We start from the raw sequence: 26,778 nt of genomic DNA, 5'->3' as shown, positions 1-26,778 counted from the left end.
AATGGTCAGAAAGCACAGAGTTCCCATATACCACCAAACCAGTTTCCTCCATTATTAATATCCTGGATTAAGTGGCCATTTGTAACAATTGATGATACATTATTTTATTGGTGTTATAATATTTGATACATCATTATTAACTAAAGTACCTAGTTTACATTAGGGTTCACTATTTGGGGGTGTATAGTTAGTTCCATTACAGCTATTTTTAAAAATTAATTTATTGAATGTCTGTCTCCCCAGCTGACTTTTAAGTTCCAAGAAGAAGGAAATCTGGTCTCTTTTGTTCTTGATTTTTGTGCAGTCACTAAAAACTTTGCCTGGCGTATAGTACCTGCTCTATAAATATATTAAGTAAGTGAATGGGGGAAAAAGGAAAAAGGAATAGCCTATGAAATTTCAAGGGAGGCAGTCTTCAGTGAAGACTTTTCAGTCCTGTTTGTTTCTCCACTAAAATACCTTATTTTGTAACATGCATTTTTAAATATAGAAACCATGACATATCAGTTACGTTGGGGGGGGGGGGTTAGTTCTAAAATGAGTTTTTTTAAACTAGAAATGAAAATCAATGGTACCTAATTTCCTCATATATTCATCACAAACATTGTATCCCAAAGCTGTTTTTAGGAGCTGAATTTAACCTAGAATGAAATAGTAACATATGATATAGGAAAAAATATTAACACTCCACCCATTTCTCCTTTTATTTATTTAAATCTCACTTAATTCATGATTGATCCCAATAAAGGTAGTATGGGGAGAATTGGAGGAAGACAGCGACTGTTGGAAGTTGAATTCTGTAGCCAGGATTACTATCATTCAAAATGTTGTGAGAGCATTTTATAGCTGTCTTTTAAAAACAAAGGTTTTCTACTTGAACCATATCTTTAAAAATGCCTCATCTAGTAGAGATGCAAGTTTCTAAAAGGAAGTTGTTCTAAGAAATTTACTTGTCAAAGCAGTTTATAATAGCTGAAAACCATTTCAGAGGCTGAGCAAAATGCCATTGCTTTAAAATAAAAGCGTTACTTAACCTACTGGCTGGAGATTACTTTTGAGGAAAAATCTTTTTCTGTTTTCTTCTTTTTCTTTTTTTTTTTAACTCAAGAGGAAATTACTCCTTTCACAGAAAAAAATGAGAGTGATACAAATTTCACATTGTTAAAATATGAGTGCTCTCTTCCTGCTTTTACTTTGTGATGAGGTACAATCCAAAGGAATCTCTCTCTCTCTCTCTCTCTCTCTCTCTCAACACACACACACACACACACACACACACAGACACACCCACACACCCACCCCTTCTGGTCAACTAGAAGGCTGAGAGTGCACATAAGGGGAAGCTCTTTAATTAAACCAAACAGCCTTAGGTAGCAAATTACTATCCCTTGCACATAGCAGAGTGAAAACTACTTCCTAGGAAAAGTCAAAAGATCTTTTACTATGAAACAGGGTAGACAGATCCAGAAGAATTGGCAGGTTTCAGAAGGACTCTATATTCAACATATGTTCAGGGAAAGTTAAAAGAATCTATAGGCCTGGAAATAAAGTTTAGTTTAACCTGCAAATAATAATAATAAGGATTAGAGATAAAGATATCAAATGTTTATGTTGTTAAATTTTGTTCTATTGTTTTGAATTGTACTGGTTCTTTATGATATCTATTTAATTGATAATAGAAAAATTATATATATGTATACACACACACATATATACATATATAATTGCTTAATTTGTGTCTGTGTTAGATGCCTAATTTCTTTCTGGAGATAATTTTTTGGCCCAACCAAATGGACTTCTTAGTGAAAGCCCCTCTAAAGTCTAGTTTTCAAAATAGGCAATCCATCCCACACTTGGGCTGCGGTGAACTGACTAATTGAGAGAATCTCTTCCTTTCAGTAACCATAACCAAGAACTCACTATTGCTCAAATGTATTGTATATGTTTTAGAGGATAAATTCACACTTCTTCAGATGTATGCTACCATACCATGCCCATCACTAAAGCACCAATAATCCTCCACCCACAGTCCAATGGGCCCCCTCTCCCTATGTTGCTTACACCTACCCTCCCTCTCTGGTTGCCTCAGCAGTCAGATTGCTAGGGTCCTAATGTAGTTTTGTCAGTTCCTTTTTTGATTGTTTCTTTATACTCCACATGGGAGATAAAATCATTTGGTATTTGTATTTCTCCTTCTGATTGATTTTGCATAACACAATTCCCTCTAGTACCATCCATGCAAGATTTCATCATTTTTATGAGTAGTATTCCATTATGTAACTATACATCTTCTTAATCCACTCATTGTTATTGAGCACTTACCTTAGTTAGGTGCTCATACCATGTTTTCATACCTTGGCTACTGTAAATAGTGCTGTACTGAACATAGGAATGCATATATACCTTCAATTAGTGTTTTATATTCTTTAGGTACCTAGAAGAGGCATTGCTGGATCATATATTAATTTCTTGAAGACCTTCCATACTGTTTTCCACAGAGGCTGAACCAGTTTAATTCCTATCAACAGTGGACAAGGGTTCCTCATCCTCACCAACACTTGGTGTTTCTGGTCTTTTCCATATAAGCCATTCTCACAGGTATGAAGTAGTATTAAATTTTGGTTTTGATTTGCTTTTCCTGATAAAAAGTAATGAGCACTTTTTCATCATCTGTATATTGCCCATGTACTTCTTTGGAGAAGTGTATACTTACACCTCTGTCCATTTTGATTGGATTACTTTTTCCCCTATTGTTGAATTGTATGAGTTCTTTGTAGATCTTGGCTATAAAGCCCATATATGCCAAACCCACAGCTAATATCTTATTCAATGATGAATGACTGAAAGCCTTTCCTCTAAAATCAGATAAGGACATCCACTCTCACCACTACTATTCAACATAGTATTGGAAGTCCTAGCTGGAGCAAGAGAAAGATACAAAAAGAGTTTAAGTAAGTAAAAGTGACGTATAACTATCACTATCTGCACATCACCTCACAATGTACATAGAAAACCATAAAGACTCCATTTAAAAAAAAAACTATTAGAAACAATAAATCAGTACAGTGAAATGGCAAGCTACAAAATCAATACACAAAAGTTGGTTGCATTCTTCTAGTAACCTAGAAGAGAAAGAAATCAAGAAAAAAATCCTAATTACAATTGCACTGAAAAGAATTAAATACCTACAAATAAACTTAATAAAGGAAGTAAAAGACCTGTACAACAAAAACTAGAAGACATTATTAAAAAACAAAAAATAGAAGACCTACATTGTTAAAATGGTCATTTTACCCAAAATAATATGTATATTTAATGTAATCCTTATCAAAGTTTCAATGACATTCTTCAAAGACAGAGTGCAAAAATTACTGAAATTTACATGGAATAACAAAAGATCCTGAATAGCCAAAACAATTCAGATTCAGACCAAAAAAAAAAAAAAAAAAAGACCCAGACTTGAAACTATGCCACAAAGCCATAGTAATCAGAATAGTATTTGTAGTTTGTAATCAAAACAGTATGGTACTTGAATGAATGAAAATAGATTTATAATCAAGGGAATAGATTTGAGAACCCAGAAATAAACTCACACATATATGGACAATTAATTTATGACAGAGGAACCAAGAGTATACAATGGAGGGAGAGAGGGTCTCTCTTACAAATTGGTATTTATAGTCTCTTCTACAAATAGTGCTGAGAAAGCTGGACAACCACATGTAAAGGAATAAAACTAGGCCACTATCTCACACCATACACAAAAATGAACTCAAACTGGAGTAAAGACTTAAATGTAAGACATGAAACCATAAAATACATATAAGAAATCAGAAGCAAAACACTCCATAGACATTACACTCCATAGTATTATCTTTGGGGACTACAACAGCAGGGAACACAAAAGCAAAAATAAACATATGGGACGACCTTGAAGTAAAAATCTTCACAGCCAGAGAAACTCTCACTAAAATGAAAAGACAGCAGACCTCTCCTGACTTGCCTGCTGCTCCCCTCAGCAGTGCATTTAAGTCAATCTGCCTATTCTGCTCCCCACTCTGTCTCTGGTGAATACTCTTACCCCCTACACCTCTGGCCTATACCCCAGATCTTGTATGCATAAATAAATAAATCTTTTTTTTCAAAAAAAGAAAAGGCACACTAATGAGTGGGAGAAAATATGTGCACTGAATCTTACTGGTGCTCTATGAAATTCCTTTCATTGCACTATGCATCAACCTTTATTGAGGTGCATTATAAGAAACAGCCCCATAAAATCCATTACAATGTTTACTGTAAGGATAGTTTTAGAGTTTTTTTTTAATTACATTAAATAGTAATTTTCTGAGAAACCATAGGAAAAACATGTCCCTAGTATCAACATCAGGAACTGTTGGACTTGGACAACTGGCTTGCTTTTAGCTCACAAACACTACAATTTATCCCTTTCCACAATTATGGAAAGGGGGTGTATATGGTATGGTGCTAATATAATTCCTGGCTCCATCTTACTTTCCTATCATTATGTTCACATTGCTTTTTTTCTTATTTTAATTTATTTATATCACGCTATATTTTGCTTTGGGATCTGACTTAATTCCATTTGGATAAGGTGGGGTATGGATAAATACAATATCTTGGGTCTACTTTTTCTTCCTTTCTTTTTTTTTTTCTTTTTTGGCAGGAAGAAAGGTAAAGTTTTATGCTTATAATATGTTTCTAATATTTCTCTCTCTCCATTAACAACTCTTAGCATTGAATTGCTGAAGTTAAGTACATCTGATTATACCTAACTGAAAAATTCAATGAAAAAAGTTAAAAATAAAAACAAAATACTATACAAATGTCACACAGGACAGATATAAAAATGCTACCCAACTGGGAACAAATGGGAGGGGAGACCCAATGATCTACAGTAAATGACTATGGATGTTTAAAGAGAATGGTGTGGAGACACACATCTGAGGGGAAGAGAACCTATTCCCCTAAATCATATACAGTGTTGTAAACCAATGCTAACTCAATAAAGAAAGAAAAATGTTACCCAACCATTATATCCCTTTGATATCAAAACCAGAGAATTAAATGGGCTTATATTGCAAGAAGCAGTATGTCCATTGGACATAAGGATGGGTTATTCACCAACAAACATATTAAGTCCTTAGGCAAAACAGAGCACTAGACTTTGTGAACACAAAGAATAAAATATCATCCATGTACTCAGAAAGTTCATATGACAAAGGTGTAATGTGTTCCGGGATAAGTCATGCTCCATAACCTGTTTGAGTTTGAATCCATTCACATTTGAGTCTGACCTCTTCTAAGCTTCCCTTCTCCATGAGTTCTGAAGATCAAAAGGAAAAGTGTGATCTGCTTAGAAAGGAAAGGAGCTGCTGCTGATCAAATTCTGATCAAAACAATGCTGCTGATCAAATTCCGACCTGCTGGAACTAAGAAGCAATCCAGCACTTCTAGAAGCTGGTAGGAATTGACCTGAAGACAACCAAAGTACTGAAGTGCTACCTTTCTCAGAGACCAGGGAATCTCAGAACTGGTAGAAAGAACCAGAGTGGCCAGTTTTGTACAGAACTGAACTATTTCCACATATAGACTGTTCTTAGGTTTCTCACACAGTCCAATTTTCAGAATGAAAATGAGTCTTGAGGATTTCAGTACCTTTAGTATTTCATCTTGTGTGGTTCTCAGACCTCTTGGCTGGAAATGCAGCATCAGAGCTTAGAGAACATCTAGCATGATCTTCTCACTTTAAAATAGTTGCTTATTATGTGAATCAGATCAACCTCAGATCAAAACACAGCCCATAAAATATAATCCTGTACATACAAATCTACTGAAGCAGCCATTCTAGAAAACATATATTAGTGTATCTCTAACACCTGTATGACTATAATTCTTTACCGTTTAACATTCGCCAACACTAACCTTTAAGAGTTTCATAGATGAAACAGAAAATTATCTGGGAATGGCTTTAGATCAGTGATTCCCACCTCAACTGCTTATTAGAAAATCCGGAAGGATTTACAAATCCCTGTGCCCAGATGGTACTCCAGACTGCTTAGAGTCATGTCTCTTGAGTATGGAAACTCGGTTTCAGTCATTTTCAAGATCCCCCTCTCCCTCATGAGTGATTCTGATGTGCAGTCAGTGTTGAGAACCACAAGTTTAGATCATTTTCATGATAACCCATCTCTAACAGGTTACAGTGAAGAAATTCCAGATGTTTGGAAGACATCTAAGTTTCAAGGTCAGTGCCACAGAGGACAGCAGTAAGCCCCTCGGGCAGATGTCAGACACAAAGCTGGGTGGGATGCACTGTCAGGCTGATCAGAGTAGCACTTCTGATAGCCTATACTTAGGGATAAATTTCTGGGCAAATTAGTTAAACACACACACCCAAAAACAAAACTTAAAAAGAAGTCCAAGAGTTAAGCACTAACCAGAAGGAAGAGGAGAATGATGGGTATTGGACTTTTCAGAGTTTTTTTCAGGTCCATGGTGAATATGACTCTGATCCTGAGAGAAAACATCCTTATACTCAGGGAAGCCGATGTCAGTGCTGACCTGGTTGCAGCCTGCATGAGATGGTACTTCTCACTCCTCCCCTATACACCATGTACACTCACAGCAGAGGATGCCACCCATTCTCTAAAAACAATGATTTTGCATTTGGAAGGCTGCTAACTTGGATTAAGGACAGTGAGTCCCAAAGTAAAATAATCCAGGCTGTGTCAAGCCCAGTAAAGTGACAGCTTGCAAACTCGAGGAATAGGCCTGAGTCATTCTACCTCTATTCAGAAGACATTCTCTCTCTCTCTCTCTCTCTCTCTCTCTCTCTCTCTCTCTCACACACACACACAGAGAGAGAGAGAGAGAGAGAGAGAGAGAGATTAAGAAAAGTCAAATTCATCACAGTTGGGGGTGGCAGTGGGATGGTTATCTCAAAAATAAATAATACATGACCAAAAAAAAGCATTTTTCCTGAATGTTTGCTCACCAAATATTTAGGTCCATGTAAGAGGTGTTCCAGGAAAACAATGGGAAGGGTGACATTAATTGGCTGCTAATCTCTTTACTTTCTGTAGGCTGTTTTCTTCAGCAGTGGATTAAATCAATGTCACATGCTACACAGGCCCAGCTGTGTCCATATTAGGAAAGCCTGAGTTCACATCTCCCTCTGTGTGAAAAGGGATCTGTCCTCCTCCCTTTGCTCTGCTTCCACCCCCTCCATGTAGGTGGGAGAGTAGGAGCTGGGGAATGTGAATTTGATCCAGCATTGATCAGCCAAGCAGCAAACTCTCATTGTTCTGAGATACCAAACATAACTTCTTTCTACCAGGGATAAACCCAGTCGTTCTGCTCACAACACAGCTTTTGTGCTTAGTAGTATGAAAGATGGAAAAGAACCACAAAGAACATTAGAGCTTTATTAGACTTATCATAAACACTTTCTAATATGCAGAATTTAAGAATCCACCAAGTTAAGTTGTATTCATAGTCTTATTAGGTTATGTTAGGATCTCTTAAACTTAATAATTTTCTGGTTATCTCTGACTTTTCATAATTTTGGATTTCATTTATAGTGCAAATACTGCGGCCCGTTTTAGCTTTGCCTTCTATTTGAGCATTTCTTATTTTCCTGCTTTGCTCTCTGAGGCTCAATATTCTGTTGCTGTTTTTAAGTCCTGTCCTATGAATGTAACAACTATCTGTCTCCTTGCAAAACCATGTGCAATGGGAAATACACATAGCTGAAAAGTTATCCTAGGTGCCCTCAATCTTTTCACCTAGAAGCTACAGGCATGTCACACAGCCTCTCTGAGCCTATGAAATGGAGATGGTGCTACTTGCTTCACAGAGGTGTTGGGAGGATAAAATGAGACCGCACCTGAAGTGAGACACAGGTGACCCACTAAATACTGATTCCCTTCCCCTCTCCCCTCAGCGACAAAAGCCTGTCTTGTAGTTTGAACCGAAGCAAACTCTTAAAGGTCTCCAAATAGCTGAATTGTGACATCCTACTGAAGAGCTCCACCTGACCCCCTGCACAGATGTGGTGCTATTAGAGGGAGCCTACAGGTACGTGACGTGTTGAAATCACCACAAACAAGCACTCCTGGTCCTTCCCCAAGTTCTCTTTCTCACATGCCTAATAGAAAGGAGGTCATTTCATTTCTGTTCCCATCTCACTCAAAACAACATGCCTGTTGTTACAAGATGATCATAAAATGAAAGCTGATGTTTCTACATTGTTCTCTGAAGGCATTATCAGGTGCTAGATGCAAAAACATCTAAAATCCTAATAGTAGTTTTGTGCATGTGAAACCAATGTAATAATAAAAACCCAGGCTTTTAAGTACCCTCATCTATAAAATGGGCATAATAATGTCTATTTTACAGAGATGTACACACAAGAAGTAAATAGCTATTATGTGTAGTGTACTTAGCATAGCCCCTACTGAATAAAATAACAGCTTTTTTTTTTTTACTCTGGATGTTCAAGTTGTAAAATGGTATGCCCAGTACACCTGGTAGGGGAAAGAGAAAGTTTACATTAAAAAAAATTCTTTAGAGAATTGAATATATATTCTAGGATGCATCCACTTCAACTTAATTCACTAGCACAATTTATGCCAAGCCCAGGCAGACATATCTCCAGTATAAAATCAATGATAGGGAGGAAGAAAAACAAATTAAAGAGGAGAGACCCAGTGAGAACTCAAGACAGCCTACTTTGTACTAAACACATCCAAAAAAAAAAGTCTTAAAGAGAATGTATCTTTGCTTGGTTGCACGAAATATGAAAAGTGACAACTCATACAACTGTGGAAAAGGAAGCAAGCCTGGAGAGAAAAGGCTTGGGCACTCAGAGAAAGGCAGGTGAAGCTGCTTGGCATTGGCTGTGACTTCTCCCCTGGGAAATGGACCCCAAGGATGAAGGTGCTCTCTCCAGCCCAATCCCATTATCACTTGGTGCCCCTGAATTATAATCCCTGATTCTAATGTATTGACTCTGGCCTCCCTTCCATGCATTTTCATGCCAATAAAGTCACTGAAATTAAAGAAGAATTGAATTGTGAAGCTTTCTGGCATAAATAATGTTGTATTGTAAAGTCAGGGCTAACATCCACCAGGATGCCCTTAACACTCTTAAGAAAAACCATCTGATCTATGTAGCCCTCAATGTGGTTCGAAATTTCCCTTGGCCTACAAAGGAAAATATTTTTAGCATGTAGCACACTTTGTAACAGACATATAAATGCTCTGAAAATATAATTTTGGGAGCGCATCTGGGTTTGATCATTTCTTGTTATACCTCTACACTAAATAGGCTTTGCTTTCTCAATACAAGGGCACCGCAACACTCCATTGCAAGAAATGCAATGAGCACTGCAGCGACTTCTCGTAAACATTTCATTACTGACTCAGTTTGTCTTTATCTTTTAAAGGGGGAAATACTCTAATGACTTAAAAATAAAAGAGGCATAAAAAAATGTGGTGTTCCATCTGGAGCATCTGGCCTCAAAGTTTTCCCCTCTGACCAAAGGCAAGTGAGAACTCACTGGGTAATTTTCCCTGAGGATAGTTAGGCAACAGAAGTAAACTTGTATCTACTTTTGTATCTGAAAATGTACTACTTTTGTATCTGAAAATGTACCCTAGAAATAAGATTTACCACTGTCCAAGGTAAACTGACCTGTAGTTTTCTTGATCTGCAAGCATGTGAAGATATTAACAGCCTTAGTAATTTTTTTTCAAACCCTACTGGTCAAATAGGTTAATATCTGTGAATAATTGATTTGAATTAGAAGCAAATACCTATCCATTAATGATCAACTAGCATAAGTGCTCTTGTTGGTTGATTTTTAAGATTTCTCCTAATAATCTTCAAATCTCCATTTCCAGTGAGAAAGAAAAGAAATGCACAAACAGGGATTTTTGAAAGGGTACTTCAAACACCATCCAGAGGCAACATGTGAAAACTACTCCAGGAAAACATTATTTGACCAGACACACAGGGCTGCCCTTCAAAAACATCTATGTGGAAGAGGGCCGTGTGTGCCCATGAAACCCTGGAAAGTGAAGTTCTCATTATTGCACACACAAAGCACATTTTTATCCACTAAACAATACAAAGAGTTTTAAGAAAAAGAGCAGTTAACAATTAAATTCAAAATCATCACTGCTCAGGGCTCTCTACTGTGTTCTGTTAGTGTGTATTCACAGGTCCTATGCAAATTAAGGCAAAGATGAGACTAAGCTGATTTGGATTAAAAGCAACATTGCTGAAAACCACAAAATGCCTCAGTCAGATGGGCTGAAGGCTGAGAGTCCTGGATCCAACTCCTGACTCTGGCACTAACAAGGCTATGAGTTAGACAGATCAGGACATCTGTCCTAGGGTGCAGCTCCCTACTGGTGAAAAGATGAGCTTTCCTCCAAGGCTTACTCCTATACTAGGATTCTAAACAGCCCAAAGTTGTGCAACATCATAAAAGACCAATCAGGAAGAAGTGGAGGCCACACCTGGAAAATACATACCACACAGCTACTAAACATATCTCTATTTTTTAAGACATAATGATTCTCCATCAGAAAAAAAAAAAAAGTCCCATGTTCTAAAGGTAGTTAAATGTTCCCCATAGCTTTCCTTGCCAGCAGGTGCTTCGTCCATATATTCCACCCATGCTGGCACAAGTCCCTGTGACGACCAGATACAGTCACCATCAGAGCCACTGCCAAGAAGCCCAGGGTGTTGATTTGAACACTGGTAGATGCAACAGTGTTGTGCAATGTCAAAGAGCCCAGAGGGCCTGCATGTGAGTGCATCTACATGCACAGTTCACCACACTGTTGGGTCTCAGGGCTCTCCCAAGAACATGGGAAGAATACAGTGCAAATAGAGGATACTTTGCCTTTGGTGAAAAGTCTACAAGAGCATGTCTTCAGTCTAGTAAAAGACAGAATGGGGGTAATTCTCCTTAAAAAGTTGTATCAGATGTTTTCCTCTGGACATGAAGATTCACAATCTCAAGCTATCTTTCTCTTAATTCTTTGAGTTTAGGTGAGGTGATGCCTCCATTTTAAAGGTCCCTGTATATGAAATAAGTGAAGCATGGTTATAATAAAATTGAATTTTATTTATATATTGCAATTGACAAGGGTTGCAATAGTCCTTATCTAAGTGAATCTCTTTGTCAGTGCACAATATGCATGTACCTGAAAAGCAGGTAACACTTCTATATGCAAACATGGCCTACCAGGCTTTGCACCTTGAGGACAATCACACTGGCTCCCATGTACAACCAACGGACTGACTTGTGTCTGAGTGGGCCTTAGCACCTGAGTCTCCAGCCAAGCATGTTACGTTGTAATGGACTTAGTCTCCAGACTGAATGAGACAAATATGAAAGTCAGTCTCTATAGTTCCTTCTAGATCTCAAACTCCAAGCCATGGTCCCTTGTGCACAATGATGGTTGGATTTTGATGCCCCCACAGATTATGAGTTCATGCGCAGAGACTGTACCCTTTCATCTCTTTGTATACCCACTGCCCAGCACAAAGGTTAGGTGACAACAAAGGTTAGACAACAAGGCCAGATACTTACATTTCTCAAAAAGAATATAAAATTCTGGGGCCTCCATGGTGGGGCAAGGGGTTAAGATGCAACCTATGAAGCTATCTGCAGCCATTGTAGCATGAATTTGATCCCTGGCCAGGGAGCTACCCACATGGCACAGCAGACCTCTCTTGTCTTGCCCACTGCTCCCCTCAGCAGTGTATTTCAGTCAATCTGCCTGTTCTGCTCCCCACTGTCTCTGGCGAATCCTCTCACCATCCACATCTCTGGCCTGTACCCCAGTTCTTGTATACATAAATAAATAAATCTTTTTAAGAAAAGAATATAAAATTCAAAGACTGCTACCACAAATGAGAAATAATCACTTTCTTCTGAACTAAACTTTTTTTTTTTTTTTAGAGGCATGCTTTATTTATTTGTTTGCTGGTTTGTTTGTTTGTTTTGTTTATACATGCACTGGGTACAGTCAGAAGCGCGGGAGGGTGAGAGAATTCACCAGAGCCAGAGCGGGGAGCAGAGCAGGCAGAAGGACTTAAGTACACTGCTGAGGGTAGCAGCGGGCGGCAGGAGAAGTCTGCACGCCATGTGGGACCCTCCTCCGGTGGCCGGGGAGCAGCCGGGGATCGAACCGGCGCCGCAGAGGCCCCGCGCAGCTTCGCAACCCAGCGCTCAACCGCTGCGCCACCGGGGAGGCCCTGAACTAAACTTTTTTAATAGATATATTCCAGAATATGACATAGTCATGATTCTATCAGTCAGTCCTAGCCTTACTTATAGAGAGTCCCATTAAGTGAGACTGGTCTGAGTCCAGGATCTGTAGACTAAATATCTTCCTGGATGACACTAATAACCAGATGCCAGCATAATTGGACAAGGTGGATCTGAGGACCTTTCTAACACAAGCTTACAAAGCTATGCTTCTAGAAAGTACCCAGTCTTATCTCTTTACTAAAACACATAGGTGTACAGGCCACTACCAGTTATCTCTATCAATTGGAATGAGCCATAGACTTTTCAAAGTTAGTGGCTTCTGCTTCCTTTTCCTTCTGATGCAAAAGGAAGAGAGGGCTTATCTTTCATCCATACCAAGCAAGTATTCCTTAGGACTTCCTATGAGATCCTTGCCAAGACCTGGGCACATCAGGCAGTGAACCAGAGTGGCCAGAGGCCTCAAGAGCTCCCATGAGACACTAGCAGCAGTTCTCAGGTGAGAACCCTGATCAGTGAGGAGGGTGAAGCCATGCCCAGAGGAAACCCCACATACAACAGTTGGGTTCCAAGGCTAATAATGGGAAGAAGAAAAAAACTACTAAGATCTGGTACAAGACAAGGATGTTCACTCTCACCATTCCTATTGAACATAGTATTGGTAGTCTTAGAGCAATTATACAAGAGAAGGATATAAAAGGAATCCAAATTGGGAAAGAAGTAAAGCCATCATTATTTGCAGGTTACATGATAATATACATAGAGAACCCTCAAGATTCCACAGGAAAATTAATTGAAACAATTACTTCAGCAAAGGGCCAGATATAAAATCAATACCCAAAATTCAGTTGCTTTCCTAGATCCAAAGAATAAGATAGAAGAAGAAGAAATTAAGAAATTGATCCCATTAACAATCATACCAAAAATAAATAAATCTAGTAGTAAATCTAACAAAGGAGGTAAAAGATCTATACAAAGAAAACTATAAGGTGCTGTTGAAAGAAAAAGACACAAAGAAAGTGAAAAATATTTACTGCTCTGGAAGAATATTTACTGGATTGGAAGAATAAAATACAGATTCAATGTAATCCCTGTAAAAATATCAATGTTATATTTCAAAGATCTGGAACAAACATTACTGAAATTCATCTGGGATCACGGAAGACACTGAATAGCAAAAGCAATCTTGACAAAGAAGAAAGAGAATGGCGGCATCACACTTCTAGACCTCAATCACTATTATAAAGTCACAATAATTAAAACAGCCTGGCACTGAAGGAAAAACAGACACACAGACCAATCGAATAGAATTGACAGCCCAGAAAAAAAACCCATATATGTATATATGGATAGTTATTCTAAGACAAGAAAGGGCCAAAAAAAAAAAAAATACACTGGAACTAGGATAAGCCTCTTCAATAAATAGTTGGAAAACTGGACAGGTGCATGCGAAAGAAGGAAACTAGACCATGATCTCACACCATACACCAAAATCAACTCAACATGGATAAAAGACTTGGATGTAAAACCTGAAACCATGAAATACATAGAAGAAAACATAGGAAAACATTTCATGAATAAACTTCAGTGATGCCTTTAGGGATTCATCCCCAACAATAAGGAGAACATAAACAGCTGTACTACAGCAAACAAAAAAACTTCTGTCCAGCAAAAGAAACTACTACAATTAAAATGAAAGGACACTCTACTGAATAGGAAAAAATATTTGCATACCATACATCTGACAAAGGATGGATATCAAATGTACACAAAGAACTCATAAAACTCTACAAAACAAAACAAATAACCTAATGAAAAAAATGGGCAAAAGTAAACAGGCACCTCTCCAAAGAAGACATTAAACTGACAAGGAGGCACATGAAAAAATGTTCACAATCATGTTTTATTACAGAAATGCAAACCAAGACCACAATGAGATACCATCTCACACCTATCTCCTATCAAGAAGACCAGAAACAACAAGTGCTGGTGAGGACATGGAGAAAAGGGAACCATCCTACACTGCTGGTGGGAATGTAAGTGGTCCAGCCTTTATGGAGAGCAGTGTGGAGGTGTCTCTTAACATTAAACATGATCTGCCATTCCAATCTTTCATCCCACTCCTAGAAATCTATCCAAAAAATGAAAAGACACTTATTTGAAAGGAAACCTGCACTCCCATGTTTATTGCAGCACTATTTACTGTAGCTAAACTATGGAAACAATCTACATGCCCCAGAACAGATGCGTGGATGAAGAAGATATGGGATACATACACGATGGAATACTACTCAGTGATCAAAAAAGATAAACTCAGGCCATTTGTGGCAATATGAATGGAGCTTGAAAGGATAATGTTAAGTGACAAAAGTCAAAAGGAGAAAGTTACATACTGGATGGTGTCACTAATTTAAAGTAACTAAGTTAATAGCCAGATAAAGACAAGCTGAAAAACTAACCCTTGATAGCTGATAGCAGAACTGAAACACCAAGGAAGAGAGGGGAGGATGGCTAGAAAGAACGGAGAGGATAGGAAGCACAATGGTCTTTGGTGGTGGAACATGGGTGGGTTGGTGGTGGGTGCACACTGGTGGTAATACCTGATGGTGATACCTCAGTTAAAAATAAATAATTAAAAAAAATAACAGTATCCATGTAATTTGGTATAGATTCTGGACACAAAATTTCAAAGTAGAAAATCAAGCAACAAAGTCTAGCTGTTCTTTTTACTTCTAGAGACTCCCTGATACCTCTGAAGAGGGGAAAGTCTTGGTTTTCCACTCAGGGACTTTTCTTTCTACACAAAGCTACTGGCCCACATGCCCCAGTATTTAATTGGTGCTCAGGAGCTGGCACTTTTTCTACAAGTTTCAAAGGTTCACTACAGCTTCTGAATCTTAGGAGAACTCTCCATCATCACATTGAAGTCCCGCTCAGATCTGGCTGTGTCCTGCATTACTCATCGATCCTGCTCTCTGCTTTGCAGATCCTGCTCGCCAGGCAAAGCCAGCAAAAATAAACTCCATTCCAACCAGGGACCACTACTCAAAATTGTGGTCAAAATGCATTCACCTGACGGATTTTATCACATTAAAAAATGGACTCACTGTTCTCTTATGCAGGGCAAAATGGCCTTGGTTGGAGTGTGGCAGGGCCAGGGGCTGGGGAGGAAGCGGAGAGTAAGAGTGAATTGACTGAAAGGGTTCTTTCTTCCACTGTTCCATTCTGCTGTTCCTGGGGCACTGCCAGCTCAGCCTTAATCATGCTTAAGACAAACTAGTTAATAAGCCCATCATTCAGATTTTACTTACCCAAAGCTGCTCAAATGTACATGCTTAGTTTTCTACCATGGTTATGCCTCTCCCCCTGCCTGTAATGGCCATTCCCCTACTTTCAAGACTGGCACCCAACATTACCTCAACCCTCTCTGCTTTCACAAGTGGGAAATTATCTCTTTTTTCTGAACCCTAACCAAGCATAACTTTTTCACTACTTATTGCTTTCTTTATTAGGTTAGTTATTTGCGTGTCTAGTTTTCCTACTGAATTATTAAGCATCTTGAAGACCAAGTCCTGTGTTTCTCTTATCTTTGTGTCATTCACTCAAAGATGTTTATGTTCCTCATAAGGGCAGATGCTTGGGTTATATATGCTTGGCAAGAAGGGAAGGGGCTTATGGAGAGGAATAGGACATAGATTTCAGATCCTGAAAGAGGCTTCCTCTTGCATATTTCATCTATCTGGTCTGGGAAACTCCACAGTTCTGTCAAGGCCTAAATTTGAAACTGTTACAAAGGAAATCTTCAAGGAGGAAACACTTTTAATCCTTACTCTTCAGTGGAGTCTGTCTTAAACTACTCTGAGTGAGATTCTGTTTCTCTTCTGGAAGTCAAGTTTGAAAGTTAGAGAAAGGAGGCCTCAGAGCTTTCATTCAGGACACCAAAGGAAAATGTCTCACTGTATTGCCTTCTCCTTCAAAGAAATCAATCGGTTTGGACAGGGACAAATCAGATGCTCCCCCAAATACAAAATACCTAGCACAGATTTTCATGTACCTACTATTTTCTGAGAGGATGGACAATTCCATCCCACAGTTCTTTCTCATTCCACTGAACTTTTCCATTTTGTGGACTAGATATAAATGCCACTTGGGATGCAAAAAATTTACACCTAACACATATCCACGGGGAAACAAAATATAGTGAGGTGGAACTGAGTGAGTTTTACTGGCCATTTTGAAGGGGTTCACCAGAAATGTGGAGTTAATCAGAGAAGTACTGGAAATAAGCATTGTTATAGGCTGCATTTGTTCCCCCCAAATTCAAGTGAAGTAATACACCCAGTACCTCCAAAAGTAACTGTATTGGAGAAAGGTTCTTTACTTTTTTAAAGATTTATTTACTTATGTATACGAGAACTGGGGTACAGGCCAGAGGTGTGGGGTTGAGAGGATTCACCAGAGACAGAGTGGAGAACAGAACAGGTAGATTGACTGAAATACACTGCTGAGGGGAGCAGCGGGCGAGACAGGGGGTCTGCTGAGCCCTGTGGGTAGCTCCCTGGCCAGAGATCCAACTCGTGCTGCAGTGTCTGAGGATAGCTTCATAAGTTGCATCTTAACCCCTTGTGCCACCAGGGAGGCCCTGGAGAAAGGGTCTTTAAAGAGGTGATCAAAGTAAGTTGAGATCATAAGAGTGGGCCTTTAATACAACCTGACTGGTTCTTTAGATGAGATTAGGACAGAGATCCTAAAATACACAGAGGAAAGACCATCTGAGGACACAAGAAGACAGCTGTTTGCAAGCCAAGGACAGAAGAGAAACCAACCCTACCCACACCTCAATCTTGGACTCCATCCTTCAAAACTGTGAGACAATAAATGTCTGCTGTTTAAGCCACCTGGCCCATGGTATTTTGTCATGTCAGCCAAGTAACTAATATGTGCATGAAACCATAGTTGCCAAAGATAAAAGAAATTAGATTGAAAATTAAAGGATTTTAATAAAAACCCTCCCTTTTCTTTGACTACCATGGAGTCTATCACCTTGAGGAATTTGTGGGAAGCGCCAAGCTCCTGAATGAATAGTAAGTGACTGTGGTGACTTGTCAACATTGCAGGCTCTGCCCCAAGTGAGGTCTCTGATGAGATGTTTAGTCATTTAGAAAATGTGAGTCAATCTACTAGTCAAAAATGACAATAAAATTATTTGAAACCCCCAAAGTATACCACACTATGGTAACTGCTATTATGGATATAAAAGATCGCATAGCACATATAATTTGAAAAATATAATTTCTCTGGAAGTTGCAAAATAATCAGTCTTTGTTTTCTTGAATGATCATTAAATGCAGAATTCTTATAGACACCACTAAGATCAAATATCCTAATGAGTCTTCAAATTATGTTGATAATATTATATAATCAGAGCTAAATAAAGCCTGCAAATTATTCCCCTAACAGACAGCCCGACTTTTGGCCTTCTCTGTGCTAAAAGCACACCATTGCTCCACTAACAAAGTGTCTTGCATTATTTCTTATCAAGTTTCCTCATTATGTGACTGCAGCACTTTCCCTGCAAGACTTAAATTTTCCATCCTCTGCTGTGTGGCCTTTGGCAGCCAGTGGGTGCTTGCTTGGAAAAAAGTGGCCCTTTCCCAAAATGGAAGCATCACCTACTGTTATAAATCTCAGGATTCAGGAACAAGGCTGTGAGCTTGAGTTGACTCCTGCCTGCTTCTAGCAAACATTACGTGATTGCCCAATACCTATCTTCTCTATCCCTTTTGCTGCTTCAAGTTACGGAACACTTCCCCCAAAGAGTCACAAAGCCACAGAAGGAATATGAGGTCTACCAGTGTGCTATTTGTCGGTACCTTGGGAAACAGGTCACCTAGGAGTTTAAGAGATGAAATGAGGTTGGTAATTAGTAGGTATTTCTGCCTTTCTGAGTACCTACCATGACAGCAGCACTCTGAGTCCTTATCCACGACTACAATCATTCCTGCAGTCACAGGAGACTGAAGGATCATTCAACTCCATCTTTATACATACATTTACAAAAATTTAGATGATTTCAGAACCTCCCTGGTGGTGCAAGGGGTTGAGATGCAACCTATGAAGCTATCCACAGCCACCACAGCACAAGCTTGATCCCTGGCCAGGGAAGCAACCCACATGGCACAGCAGACCTCTCCTGACTCACCTGTTGCTCCCCTCAGCAGTGTATTTCAGTCAGTCTGCTTGTTCTGTTCCCCACTCTGTCTCTGGTGAATCTTCTCATCCTCGCCACCCCCCACACCTCTAGCCTAAAACCCAGTTCTTGTATGCATAAATAAAAAGAAATCTTCAAAAAAAATTGGATGATTTCAATAGTATATATTTTGTGGGGGATCTTAAAGCATTAAGCACTTAAGGCATTAATTCAGCACTTAAGGCATTAATAGGCTTAGAGCAGCAAAGTTCAATAGGAATATATACAAGACACATTTCTAATTTAAAATCCCAGTTGCCATGTTTAAAAAGTGAGACATAGCAGCTAAAATTAATTTCAATAAGGTTTTATCAGGTAGATATAGATTGGGTTATGATGTACTAAAATAATATATCAACATGTCACCAATATTTTTAAAGCTATTAGTGATCTCATTTTACTTTTTTTTATACTAAGTCTTCTAAATATGATGAATTGCACAGTCCATCTCAATTCAGATGCAAAATTTTAGTCAGAAATAATAAATAATGCTATGTTAAAATTTCATAAAATTTACAGTCGAAAAATTAGATTCATTGACATACCTAAGCTGTTCCAAACAATAACTGAATTATTAGATTCTAAATATACATTTAAATTACATTAAATTAAAAATTCGGCTCCTCAGGTACACTAGATATATTTCAAGTGCTCAGCGACTGTGTGGCTAGTACCACATCAGCCTAGTCCCTGAATATCTTGTGTGCACCAGAGCAGGTAAGACTAGTATGAGTCACACACAACCCTGGCTTTCCCAGGTAGAGTGGGGAGGGGATTATAAGAGAGAAATACAAACAGCAACAATATCAGGCAGGTTATGATATTTCCTAAACGCAGAAAAAGGGAAGTATTTCAAGGAGAGAAAGGGGATGCCCGAAGGAAAGCTGGTGGATTGAGACAAGAGCTTTGTTTGACATTTTGCATTTTGCTATTGCTTAAACTTGCAAAAGAGAATTTTTAATTTTTTTTTAATGTTTAAAGGAAGACAAAGAAAATGGTAAGCTATTTATTCATATATCCAGAAAAATGACTGAAAGAACTTATATTAAAAAAATTATCTCTGGGCCATTTTTATTTCCTTATTTACAAGTTTTTTACATCTCAAAGTAAATATGTAGTCAGAATCTGTAGTCAGAAATAAGTTATAAAGAAAATAATCAGTAATGCTGAGGATAAAATTAATTTTAAATCTATTTGCAAAGTCAAAGGGTTGGGAGTCTTTAGAGATGTCTGGGCCTGATTTCTTTTACTTTTTGGGACTCATTCTTACTTTTATTGCTGCCGAAGCTATTTCTACATTAAAAAAATAATGATTTCCATTCAATATGGCCAAAAAGGAAAATCAAGGCCAACCACAAGGCAAGCATTCCTGAGAGAAGACAGAAAGCCTCTGTAACCTGTGAATGAAAACTTCACTAGTAGAACGTGATTCTTTTGTTATGAAAGACTTCAATGGCTGGTGGGCAGACATTTTTAATGAGAACAAAGAACACGGAGCAATTTTGGTGCTCTCATTGTCCATCCAGGCTAAGCATGCTAGTAACTTTATACTGTAATGGTGAGGACAAAGAACAAGGTGTCCCATTCACCACGGAGCTCCTGCAGCAGAGGGTTCTGAGTCTTTGCAGAGTCTTTCACTGAAGTGGAAAGGAGGAGGAACTCTCAAGGAGTGTGAGCAGGTAAATTATCACCAACCATATAAATAATGGCACAAAATGTGTAAAGAAATAAAAAGATGCTGTCTGATCATTCATCAATGGAAAGATGTGCACTAAATCAGGGTTTTTTTTTCTGTCTGAGACTGTTGTTTTTACCGAACAGTTAGGCACCCAAGGAAATACCAGTTGGGTCTTAAAGACAATTTATAGCTGGGCTGCTGGCCTCATTGCACCTGGCTATGTTTTGACAGCAGGTTTCGTCAGTTTATAGCAGAGATTCTTGTCTACACCATAAGCTGTCACTAATGCAACAAAACCTTTGGAAAAATGTATTGCCCAGAGGCAGAGCTCTCCCCTTCACATGTCCCCTCCCCCCTTTAATGAAAAGCAAAAGCCTCCTGCTGGTGGCAAGGCCTCCTCTTCTTCAGGGGAAATCACAGAGCCTCCAGAGAATGAGTAGGGTCAACCCCAGTGCTACAGCCCGAGTGGGGTGAGCCTGCTTCTGGGCACTCGATTAAGGACTCATTCTTTTCCGTTCCCTCAGGGCTCACTGCTGAATACAGCAGCCTGTTGTTCTGGGCCAGGAAATTCTGGAGTCTGCTCTCTGAGCTCTCAACTCTTCCTAGTTTCCAGGCTCTGCTAAGAATGTCTGGGAGTCTTGCTGTAGTCTGGCCATGGAACACAAGGCAGGTGGTTTCAGCAGATGCTCCCCTCCCCCCATTTGAAACATGAAGGGCAAGACTTGGCTATTTAGGATCAGACAAATCTTAACTCCTTAACTTTGTCCCCTCTGGGGACAGCGAGTGGCATGGTTGGGAGGCCACAGTCTTAGAAATCACAAGCACTCATTATAATACACATGGCTTGAAAGCCCTGCTTCCCAGGACCAGGTGCTGCCTCACTCCACCTGTTTTGATGGTTTTTTTAGGACTTAGGATTTTATTCTTTTTCTTTCACCCCCAAAAGGATTGGGTCAAATAAATAACTTTTAACGGGTGACACGCATTCCTGAACCAAAGGCAGGGTGTCCTTTTTAGGAATGAGTTAATGGTGCCTGGTGGCTAACATTTTCCCTTGTGTGGTGGAAAAGGACAAAGATGTGAGTAGAGGGATGAAAAGGTAATGGAGAATGGCCCCTCCTGTTCCTTAATTTCATGGTTCACAGACATTCATTGACATTCAGACACTCCCAAGGGAAGCTCATATAACCAGCCATGAAACCAGACTAACAGGGCTGCGTGCCTGGGCCCAAGGCATAATTTCTCATCACCATGGGGGTCCACTCCCAGACACTAGGACCCACTATGAGGGCCTGCCAACTGCCAAGACTGGGAAAGCTTTAGGCCAGCAATATCCTTTGACCTGCCCCATCTGGGATGCCACCCTTGGACTCCCCAGGTTCCATGCTCTACGGGGATCAGCACTCAGGCTGCTGAGTGGGTGGGGGCTACCACTGGCTCCAGAAAGCACAGAAGTTGGAGTGGAGAGAAGTTTCCAGGCCAGGTGACCTTACAGAGCTAGGCTTGGCTGGTTTTCATCTCTCCCTTAGACTTGCCTAAGGGCTGAAAAAGGGGAGAGAGAAGAAAACCTCAAGTTGCATGGGTCCTGGTCCTAAGACAGAAAAATGCATCTGAAAAACTCATGTAGATGCAAACGTCAGCCTGAGACAGGGATACAAAAATCATAGGAAAAGTGGAGGGGAAATGATGGAGAAATCATGGGGAAGGACAGGTCTGAGGAAACTGCAGGAAGCCAGCTCACTTGTCTCGCTCAACTCATTGAACTTGGACTGTTGCTGGGCTGCACCACACAAAATATGCACTCTTTTGCAAGACTTCATTTGACAAAAGTTCAGGGTTGGTGAGTAGCAGGTTGCTTGAGGTAGCAGTCAGATGCACAGCCTTAATGGCTGGCAGAAAAGGGGTAGGAAAGCATCATTTTTTAAGCACAGGGATACTTCAACACAGAGAGATGATTGCTTGTATGTATTTACATGTATCCATGTTATCTATTCTCTTACATATATGTGTGCAATATGTACCACATATATATGATGTATACATAAAAACATTATCATAATTGATACATTAAGTGACAAGCTTTACTATTCCCCACAGACTCGCTAAAGTGGTTTTCTTGAGCGCACCTGTGGTATTCCGGAACTCTCAAGCCAGTCTTGGAAGATGTTTTCAACAGACAATTCAAGCCTTTAAAAATAAAACAACAAAAAGCAAAGGATTAAAAAGTTACAGAGCACTTATTACACAGAACGGTTCTTTCTAACTATATAGGAACACCACAGCATCCACCTTCCACCAAAGGACCTGTTCTCTGGAGAAAGAGTAGTGGTAGCCCATGTTAAAGTGTGGCAGGGACCCTGAATGCATACTACGAACCTCAGAGTCCCAGGCCTACCTCTGCAGGTGGTGTAGTACCTTGAAAAGAGCTTTTGGTTGCAAATGTCAATTCAGGTAGAGTACGGGCAGGTTCAGGATACATCTGTGGTGACTGCTTTCCGAGAGGAGTGGAAGTGAAATGCAAAACTCCTAGCATCTCACAGCATTCAAATGAAATTCCAACTTTATAAAGCAACAAGTCCTATGGGAGCACAAAGAGGCTCAGGAGCAAGGGGTTCTTGCGGCTCCCACAACCTCTGCTTCCAAATAGGCTCTCGTTGTTTTTTATTCGAAATATTATGATGGTTACCTGTGATCCAAAGTCAACGGAAATTCTTTTGGTTTCATGCCCTACTCATTTGAATAGTCCCTAAATGTGCTAAGCATGCAGTATATTTAGGATCGACAGATAGGCTGTATCTTCCTGACCTCTGTGCATGGAGGTTCTATGCATTGAGGTTCTCTGAGGTCAGGGTCCATGTCTACTTTACTCACTTCTCTAAATCCAGCACTCAGAACACTCCTGATATAAAAAATCCCCAGAGATATTTTCTATCTGATTGAATGAAAACAGATTTCACTATTGACTCAATAAAAAGTATTCATTTTTAAGATAATAATCACATTGCCAGTAAGATATCCCCAAGTTGTAAAACTCTGAATTTAAAAAAAAATTATATATTCTGTACGACATTATATGCATAAAAGTTTCCTTTCCTTCCTCTCTCTTTTTAAAATTGTTCAAAGAAGTAGTTGTGGAAAAATACAGAGCTCGCTACATCCATTAAGGTGCTGAAAGTCAAGTGCTCCCCTGGCCTTGGGGTTGTGCTACAGACTGGGCAGTGGTAAGGGAGAGGGACAGGAGGAGCAGGCCTGGGCGGGGCTGGGGAAGAGGGGCTGACTGATATTTTCCTTTTCTTTTCTTCCCCAGCGGGGAAGCATATCACTGGTGTGCCTTTGTCTTCCCAGGCCACAGCAAAAGCAAAAGTCACATACGAACACAACAGAAAAAAATACAGCCAAAAAAGTGGCTGGAGTTCATTTTCAAGATGATGCCCATCTGTGGGAGGACCAGGCAGGGCAAGAGGAATAGGAGGAAGAAGGCTACCACCCTAAGCTTCTTGTGCCAGGTTCCTCCAGGTTTGCAGACTCAGTGGAATTACTGGACACCCCTAAGTTCAAAGGCCAGGCACCACTTCCCCACTGCTTCTTTGTTGTCATTGAACAGTGTCAACCTCAGTGTAAATAGCCAGCTTCATTCACTCTGTAAGCTGCGAGTGTGGAAACATGAGTTCATGTGCTGTGTGAGTACGAGTGTGTGTGCACACACACAAGGTGCAGTGAGGTGACTTAAAAAGAGGAAGCACCTCCAAAGGACCTTAGACAAGGTCACTGTTCTTACTTGCACGTGATTCATTCAGTTGACTGCAAGGGGAGGAAACACTCTTACTTGGCATAATCCACCTACCAGGAGCAGGACACTGGGGTCAAAGGGGCCCCTTAGAAAGTATCTAAGGAAACTTGAAGTTGGTTTATGTCATAGTACAATGTGTGAGGCTGTATGGTAAAGAGACTGCATAATTTTCATTTACTGTGATCTTGTTTGGAAAGCAAGTAGACTGTCCTCATCTTGTCTGACTACTGGGAGGGTGGTTCATTTGGTGGGTGAAGTGCGAAGCAACCCTGGAGGCCTCTGCTGGGCCTCTATATTGTTTGCCCTGATCTGCAGGCAAGGGCCCATTTTCTTTCCTGTCCCTCCTTCATTGATGATTTTAAGTGTGCCATTCATTTGTTTCCTTTCCAGAGTGATGAACTCTTGAGTCTGGAGCCGAGAGCCAAAAGTTCCCAACAGAACTTCAAACCACAGGGAGAGACTGAATCTGGATGGAACTTAACTATGTTGTGACATAGGAAAATGGACAGACTTAAAACTTCCACAACTTCAAGAGGGAGATGGAGAATTTAGAAAGGACTTAGAAATGAGCAGTGGTGAGGATTAAAGGGCTAAGTGCGTTGGATCTATAACATTTAAGATCCTGGAGAAGTCTGAGGAGTGACTTCATAGTCATTTTTGACTGATTTTAGAAAAAGATGGTGCACAGCTGTTGTTTACCCATGGAGGACGGGTGAATAATGGGATGGGGACATAAATTTCCTTTGGGGACTTTGAGCTTAAAGATGTTTCTTTAGGAGTGGTATGAGGAGAGGCTGGGGACTTGAGTCCTGGAATGTTACTGAGTGAGGGCCAAGTCATTACCAAAGCATAAAGAAAAGGCCAAGTCTTCCATGCAAGACATTTGGTAGATGTCTACTAGGCACACATTCTGTCGGAGGTTGTGATAGAAAAGTCCAGGGTGTGGCTGTGAGATATGAGACACCAGTCCTAGGGCTGCCTGGCATGAAAAAAGATGTGGGCTCTGTGCAGGTGAAGAGGTCCCCATTGACAGCTTTAGGTGCAACAGCTGGAAGGAAGTGGAGGTGCATCAAGGGTATCTTGATCTGTGTGCAGAGGAAGACTATCCCAAAGGATGGAGCAGACCAATAGCAGTGGAATGAGAATGGGCTTCCCTAGTGGACTAGGAGTTAAGCCTCAGCACTATCACCACTGTGACCTGAGTTCGATCCCCAGCCAGGAAGCCACATGGCACAGCAGACCTCTTCTGTTTTGCCTGCTGCTCCCCTCAGCAGTGTATTTCAGTTAACTAGCTTGTTCAGCTCCCAATCTAACTTGGGTGAATCCTTTCATCCCTTGCATCTCTAGCCTACACCCCAGTTCTTTTACGCAAAAAAAAAAAAAAAAAAAAAAAAAAAGTGGAAGGAAGACACATGTAGGGCAGAGGCAGGAAAGAACACAGTCATGGTCAACTGGCTGCATAGAGAATGACCAAAAAAAAGGAAGCAGGATGTCCTTGAGGACCCTGAAGTCCCAGCTGTGGATGCATCAAGAAGGCTCTGAAACAGGGCTGGATGACATGAACCAAATGAACTTGAGCAAAAGTAACCAAAGGAGAGGCTGGAGACAGAGAAACCAAAGGGGATTGTAAATATGTTCAAATGAGTGACCATGAAAGGAGGCCTTCATCGATGTGGGATACTCAGGATGGTTGTAGAGGATGACTTTGGAGCCGTGACAGATGGTGTGAGGACAAAAGACTCCACAGCTCTCTGTAGGCTGACTCTCCATAGCATGAATATATCCATGTTCAATCTGTGCCAGTCTACAGCCTGGACAGCTGGTTAGGCCAAATGTGATGGGCATTTCATTTGAAAGATATTAAAGCAAACTTTGCATTACTGTATTTAGCATTTGCACATACAGAAATACTATCATACAGTGACACCAGAAAGAAAACAAACAAAAACCCCTCTCTGCACTGCCAATTAAAGGCATAAAAGTAGTAGTAGTTAATGTTATTGAATGTCTGTCATATACCAAACACTATAGACAAAATCTCATTTAAATTTTCAATGTCTGTGCAAGACCAATATTAAAATCTTAGAGATGAATAAATAAATGTTCTAAGAAAGTAAGGGACTTATCCAAGGCCAAAGAGATGGAACTTAAAGAGCTAGGATACAAGTCTAAGTCACTAGGTGGCAAAGCCCCACTTTTCTTTCTGTGCTGAACTTGTCTGCACAGTGCATCAGAACATGATTTATGGTGCAGAAAAGTCTGCAGAAGGGGAAGGTCTGCACTGGTTCCAAACAAGGCTGACTTCTACTTGCTCACATCTCTCCTGCTGGAGGCGGCCTGGCCCCTGCTGCGGCTGCCCTGTTTGTCTGCCCTCCAATTATAGTTCTGAAGAGATGGGGAGACTCTTGTGAGGGGCAAAAGTGTGAGGGCAGGAGAGTTCATTGTTCAGCTGCTCTCAGGAGCAAAAGACACTCTCCCATGAATGAAGAGAACATGTGTTTTCAGATCACTTTCCTTTGCAAAGGTTCAAAGCATCTTATAACCATTATCACTTCATTCCTCATAATATCCTTGTGAAGTGGGTGTCAATTGTTGTGTGGCTTTTTAGCAGATGGAGAAACTGCAACCTAAGAAGCCTCTGGTCAAAGTCAGCCCGGACAAAGAGAAAGACCCAGGTTTTCAGACTTCCAGTATCAGTGCAGACATCAAACTGCACCAAGGCCTGTTCATAGATTGTTAATGTGGAATAAGA

At 40.1% G+C, this 26,778-nt stretch overlaps 1 protein-coding gene across 2 annotated transcripts in view; it reads right to left on the bottom strand.

Annotated features, from left to right (window-relative positions):
- Positions 1–26,778, bottom strand: part of AOPEP (aminopeptidase O (putative)) — a gene marked incomplete at both ends in the record, with an annotated part of 347,198 nt that overhangs the window by 75,700 nt on the left and 244,720 nt on the right. For both annotated transcript variants that reach the window (XM_084237515.1, XM_084237516.1), the window contains one exon: positions 22,363–22,423. In XM_084237515.1, coding sequence (XP_084093641.1) covers positions 22,363–22,423 — 61 coding nt within the window. The remainder of the gene's footprint in view (positions 1–22,362; positions 22,424–26,778) is intronic.

This window comes from Talpa europaea, assembly GCF_964194135.1.
Source record: "Talpa europaea genome assembly, chromosome: 7".
Lineage (NCBI taxonomy): Eukaryota > Metazoa > Chordata > Mammalia > Eulipotyphla > Talpidae > Talpa > Talpa europaea.
This window is presented reverse-complemented; position numbering and strand designations above follow the sequence as displayed.